Source organism: Littorina saxatilis, linkage group LG9, assembly GCF_037325665.1.
Source record: "Littorina saxatilis isolate snail1 linkage group LG9, US_GU_Lsax_2.0, whole genome shotgun sequence".
Taxonomy (NCBI): Eukaryota; Metazoa; Mollusca; class Gastropoda; order Littorinimorpha; family Littorinidae; genus Littorina; species Littorina saxatilis.
This window is the reverse complement of record NC_090253.1, coordinates 50,478,048-50,484,223: the sequence shown is the minus strand read 5'-3', so window position 1 is coordinate 50,484,223 and position 6,176 is coordinate 50,478,048. Positions and strand designations below refer to the sequence as shown.

The 6,176-nt window shown below is 43.0% G+C and overlaps 1 protein-coding gene across 1 annotated transcript; it reads left to right on the top strand.

Moving 5' to 3' along the window:
* Window positions 1–1,900: 1,900 nt before the first annotated feature.
* LOC138977251 (uncharacterized) lies at window positions 1,901–5,751 on the top strand. Its single transcript, XM_070350156.1, has 2 exons — window positions 1,901–2,103; window positions 2,791–5,751. Exons 1-2 carry the CDS (start codon window positions 1,901–1,903, stop codon window positions 2,975–2,977), a joined length of 390 nt encoding a protein of 129 aa, XP_070206257.1. The 3' UTR covers window positions 2,978–5,751.
* The last annotated feature ends 425 nt before the right edge of the window (window positions 5,752–6,176 follow it).

Sequence of the window (6,176 nt, the reverse complement as noted above, 5' to 3'; positions counted from 1 at the left end):
TGTAATATAAAATTAGTTTGTGTCTGCTCCGTCTTTCTTTTAGGTTACAAAATCCGCTTTCTTTATACAGCTTTTCGTGGCTGGTGCCGCGTACACCACCGATTATAGTCCGAATGGCTTCCAAATGTAATTTTTCCAGTGCAGTTGACCAGTACTCGGTGCAGTTGTCCCATAGGATGTCTGCATAGTCAAAATGTGGAAGAACAAAGGATTTGTACATAGTTTCCAGACTTTTACGATTTAATCTGTATTTGTAATATCTTAAGCACTACTACACATTCTTGAAAGAAGCTCAACCACTTTGACATGCTTCGAGGTTCCTATCCCAACCCAGCAAGAAACACAGAGGCAGCCTCAGGGAAAGGCAAGGGAAATAATTTATCCAAGAAAACCCATGGGGGTACATAAACAAAAATACCAGAAAAAGAAAGACATGCAAGCTCTCAATATATACATGAGCTCATTCTGATAGAATCATTTTTAGAAAAAGAAGGATTTCATAACTCAAAAATAGAAATTCACGGGTTATGACTATATGCAGGTTTAGATATCATTGCGGAAACAAAACAACAATTAACTGACTATATCATTTTAAAATGTCAGCACCAATATTAACAGCTATTGTGTTTTCAGCGTAGCAATAGGGTCCGATATTTAGACGAGACAAGTATAATGCCGACGAGTCGAAGACGAGTCGCATTATACTTGTTCGAGTCTAAATATTGGACCTTATTGCTACGCTGAAAATACAATAGCGATTATATAGCTGTTCTGACCTTGATTTGTTGTTCCAAACTTACACAATGACAGTTTTTGCGTCGATGCGTTGATCTCAAGTTTTGATAGCAGACGCCGTTTCTTATGCGCATTAGTTTTGCGCAGGCGCCACACTGACTTTGAAAAAAAAAAACTCCATTTGACAACACAGCTGTTTCATCGGGAAGTTAAGAGAAAAGGATATGCTATTGACATCTGTAAAGCTGAAAAACATTCCCGAGAAGAATTTCAAGTTGTTAGTGTATGCTGTTGTCGTTTAACATCGTGTGGTACAGATGGCTAAACCGGAACCATGCGTCTTTGTTATTGCCAAACTGCTTTTGGATATTGGCAAAAATGGCCGACTTCCGTAGCATTATGCTTTGATGATGATGTTGAGACCATCCAATCACAGCCCCCGAATTCCCCCACGTGTCCATCAGAATAGCTATATATAACTATTTTAGAATATATTTTATACGGTGAATTAAGCTTCCGAAATCTACGGGAAGACAAGCAAATATACAGGGTATCTCTGAACTTGATTGGTTTTCTTAACACTATCGGTATAAACTGGGCCAATGAGAGCCAATTAAAAAGTCACTCCCGGCGCACATGGGGGAATTTTCTACCCGGTAGTTTGATATGCCAATGACATAGCATTCTGCTCAGTAAACATCTACCGGGAATTAGGTTCCTATTGTCCAAAATTCTATCGGCATGGTCAAAAAAGCCAATTAATCCAGTGCAGATATAACCGGTAGAGTTGCTTCTACCGGTAGAGTTGCTTCTACCGGTAGATTTCGGAAATCTACGGGAAGATTCTATTGGGTAAAAAGTTAGTTTTGGCGTCCCATATGAAATGATAATGATATGGTATTATTTGTAATCTGTCATTTGTTATCTGTACTCTGTACCAATATTTGTAATTATTTATATTATTTTGTAATCTACCGGTGGATGTTACCCGGTAAAAAGTCAGTGTTGGCGTCCCAAAGGAAATGATAATGATGTGGTATTATTTGCAATCTGTAATTTGTAATACGTACCATTATTTGTAATTATTTATATTATTTTTTAATCTACCGGTAGATGTTACCCGGTAAAAAGTCCGTTTTGGCGTTCCATAATTTCCTCCCAGGTGATGTCGACATCTCACAGCAGCAGCGGACTGAACGTCCCCTCGCCCTACATGCATCGTAAGTCAGACGGACGTGTGGTGCTGGTCACTCAAGACTCCAACAGTGGAATGCTGTCCTCCTGGAGCCGTTCAGAAGGCAACCTGCCCGATGCTGTTAGGCGTTCACACTCCACGCCGGGCAGTCACACTCAGCTGCTGGACATCAAGTGAGGGCCTGTGTGGGGTATTGGCTGGTGTTGTGTCGTTTGGGTCGTTTGGTGTGTGTGTGTGTTTGTATGTGTATGTGTGTGTGTGTGTGTGTGTGTGAGAGTGAGTGAGTGAGTGAGTGTGTGTGTGTGTGTGTGTGTCTGTGTGTGTGTTTGTATGTGTGTGTGTGTATGCGTGTGTGTGTGTGTGTGTGTATGCGTGTGTGTGTGTATGCGTGTGTGTGTGTATGCGTGTGTGTGTGTATGCGTGTGTGTGTGTATGCGTGTGTGTGTGTATGCGTGTGTGTGTGTGTGTATGCGTGTGTGTGTATGCGTGTGTGTGTGTATGCGTGTGTGAGTGTATGCGTGTGTGTGTGTGTGCGTGTGCGTGTGTGAGTGTATGCGTGTGTGTGTGTATGCGTGTGTGTGTGTATGCGTGTGTGTGTGTATGCGTGTGTGAGTGTATGTGTGTGTGTTTGTATGTGTATGTGTGTGTATGTGTGTGTGTGTGAGTGAGGACGTCTGAGAATGGAGGTACATTTCCACAGGTTATAAACAAAAAGTCTGGAAAAGTAAGGTCTAGAAAGGGGTAAGTCTTGAATAGGCGGGGGGGGGGGGGGGGGGGAGGGGTGGAGTTTTGAAAGAAGGGTTCCATTATATTACTGCTCTGACATGGCAGTGATCACAATTTCCTTCACGTGTCAGCAGGTATCGCCCGGATTGGCACCCACGGCCAACATTACGTCAGTCGAGTGACGTGGCGCTACACGAGCTGAGACGGGAGGGGCAGAGGAGTCCCGCAACTCCCCGGAGACTAACAGCACACCTCTTGGAGCCTCTCAGTCTCAACCCTGGAGAAAGATCAGTGTCCGCTTCCCATCTGCAGTCTCCGTAGAATGATGAATTCGTGTGATCAACAGTTGGCGATAATCTGTCTTTGCGGATGAAGTTCTTATAACCCAGCGGAAACGAGTGTTCTCTCAACTCTGAAGAAAGATCCCTCTCTGCCTCCGAAGAAACAAATACTGAAACAAATGTATTGGTGGAGAAAGTGTTCTGATTCAACATTTACAGACGGTTGTGTGTTGTTTTCAACGCTGGAGAATTATCTCTGTCTGCAGCCAACCTACAATGTCTACATAGGAATAGAGATTTGACCGTTTTGCTGATAGCGACAATTGTTATTGTGCACCATTTACATTAGGTTGTGTTTTGTTCAACGTCGGAGATATATCCCTGTCTGCAGCCAACCTACTGTCTCTAGAGAAATAGAGATATGACCGTTTTTGATGCTGGCGGAAATGGTATTTTGCAACACTTGCAGAAGGCTGTTTTGTTTTTAACGCTGGGGAGATATCATATAAACAGAGATTTTACCGGGTTTTTTCAGACGGAGGAAGTGTTACAACTCAACAATTACAGAAGGCTGTGTTTTTAAATGCTGGAGAGATATCCCTGTATGTCTCCAACTTTCAGTGTCCATAACAAAAGGATATTGTACTGTCTGTACTCACGAGGAAAATGCCATGATGACACATTTACAGAAGGTTTTGTTTCGTTCAATCCTGTCTGCTTTCAGCCTTCAGTCTCCCTAGAATGATGCATGTGTGAGAACGACAGTCAGATATGTGACCCTCCACCCCGAAATGAGTCGCATGTCACCTCGTCCGGTTCTGCGCTAGGCTTAATATAAGTCCGGGGAGTGTCTTGTAACAGTGTGAGGGTCACATTAATCACAGGCTTATAACTCAAACAAGAGTTGTTGCTCTTTTCTAAAACGGTTTTCACCACTGTATAGAGCATACAAAACTCTTTAGGAAAATGTAAAAATATGAAAATCATGCAAAGGTGGCATGCGACTCATTCCGTGGTGGAGGGTCACATATTGTATGTCTTGGCTGATGAAGTGTTGATCACCCAGCACAAATGTACGTTCTCTTTGCACCGGGGAAAGATTTTTCTCTACCTCCAACATGCAGTTTAAATAGAAACAGCATTTAACTTGTCTTTGCTGATGGAGGAAGTGTTATGATCGAACATTTAGAGAGGACTGTGTTTTCAATGATGGAGACATATTACTCTCTGCAGCCAACCTACAGTATCTTTAGAAATAGTGTTACCGTTTTTGCTGATGGAAGAAGTGTTATGATCCAACATGTGTTCTCACGACACTGGATATACGTATAATTATATCCCTTTCTATCTCTTCCCTGCACACACCAAAGAAACAGAGATTGTTCAACTTTTCGCTGATGTAGGAAGTGTTATAATCCAGTTTCTTACACGTTTTGATCCAACATTAACAGAAGAATGTGTTTTTGGAACCCTGGAGAAGCACATTATTTCTGTCTGTCTCCCTCCTGCAACCTAGCATGATGAATTTGTGTGATCAACAGTCGGAGATTGTATGTCGGTACCGGTGAAGTTCTTATCACTTGACAGAAATGTATGACTGTGTTCTCACCGGCACGGTTGGCCTAGTGGTAAGGCGCCCACACCGTGATCGGGAGGTCGTGGGTTCGAACCCCGGCCGGGTCATACCTAAGACTTTAAAATTGGCAATCTCGTGGCTGCTCCGCCTGGCGTCTGGCATTATGGGGTTAGTGCTAGGACTGGTTGGTCCGGTGTCAGAATAATGTGACTGGGTGAGACATGAAGCCTGTGCTGCGACTTCTGTCTTGTGTGTGGCGCACGTTATATGTCCAAGCAGCACCGCCCTGATATTGGACCTCGTGGTCGGCTGGGCGTTAAGCAAACAAACACACAAAAAATGACTGTGTTCTCGACATCCAGGAGAGGTTCCTCTCTGCCTCCAACTTACAGTCTCCATAGAATCATTGTGAACAGTTGGTGATAAGTTCCGTGATCCCCAGCAGAAATGGATGGTCTCTGAACCTTGGAGAGACTGCATGCCGGCAAACTACTAGTATCCACAGAAGTGTGAAACCATTTGAAGCAGAATGGAACTAATGACATTCTGTGATGGGTGAGCTTTTTGGATTTCACCTTAATAACGATGTGGACATTTTCAATGGTGTAATAGCTAGGTCATTGTGATACTAAAGCTAAGGCCCTGGTGCTCTTACTAGAACACAACTCTGAACGATTCTATTGTACCCTTTGACAAGTCTGTCTGCTAGCGAAATCAGGTTATGTATAGTAGTGAAGACTTACGACCTAGTAATGGAATTCGCGTGTTGTTGTTTTATCGAGGAGGAGAAATCCTTGCCAACCAACGGAAAGTGATGATCCCTCAACACTTGAGAGATACCCCTGTCTCCCAGTATAGTTTAGTTGTCATGCAGAAAGAGATGTGCTCTTGAGAGCAACTATCACATATTTGACCGACTTCATTAATGAGGTGTTTATCAACCCAGCAGACACGTATGTTCTCCATGTTAAACAAAGGGGAACTTAATTGTGACAATGTATTCATTTATTGTTATGCCTCGCCAACGATGAAAAAAAATATCCATATAAGAATGCATCACTGTGAGTGAAACGCGACCCCCGAATTCGGCCTGTGGCTGCCTGAAAGGCGGGGTGAAAACGGCCATACACGTAAACACCCATTCATGCAAAAACATGAGTGAACGTGGGAGTTTCAGCCCATGAACGAAGAAGAAGAAGAAGAAGAAGAAGAAGAAGAAGAAGAAGAAGAAGAAGAAGTGAAACGCTGCGTTTTGGCCCTCTCTGCTCGAAAAGGGTCCAACTGGGTCAATACTGTTTTGGGAACCGTGTCTGCGAACGAAAGTGGGTTCTGCAAAGTTGTAAATCCTTTCAAAACAAACTTTTTTTGGAGAGGGAATACTTGCCTTTCACTCAGAAGTTTTGATCTCTCAACAATGGGGACATAAATCACTGTCTGGCTTTATCCCGTGCAGTAACCATAGAAACAGAGAGTGTCGTGCGTGTACTAAGGAAACAGTCTTTTCTTCTGATTCAAAATTTACATAAAGATGCATTCTCACAACGCATGCGATATATTTCTCTCTGTACCCAACCTAAATTCTCCATAGATTGATGAGTTTCTGTGAGCGACAGTGGGAGATTAAGTTCTTGTAACCCAGCAAAACTGAATGTTTTGTGTGGGG

Bases quoted from the DNA above. Each gene is read 5' to 3' on its own strand.
- LOC138977251 (XM_070350156.1), top strand. From the start codon at position 1,901: ATGTCGACATCTCACAGCAGCAGCGGACTGAACGTCCCCTCGCCCTAC. The intron at 2,104-2,790 runs GTGAGGGCCTGT...ACGTGTCAGCAG, and splicing joins ACTCAGCTGCTGGACATCAA to GTATCGCCCGGATTGGCACC.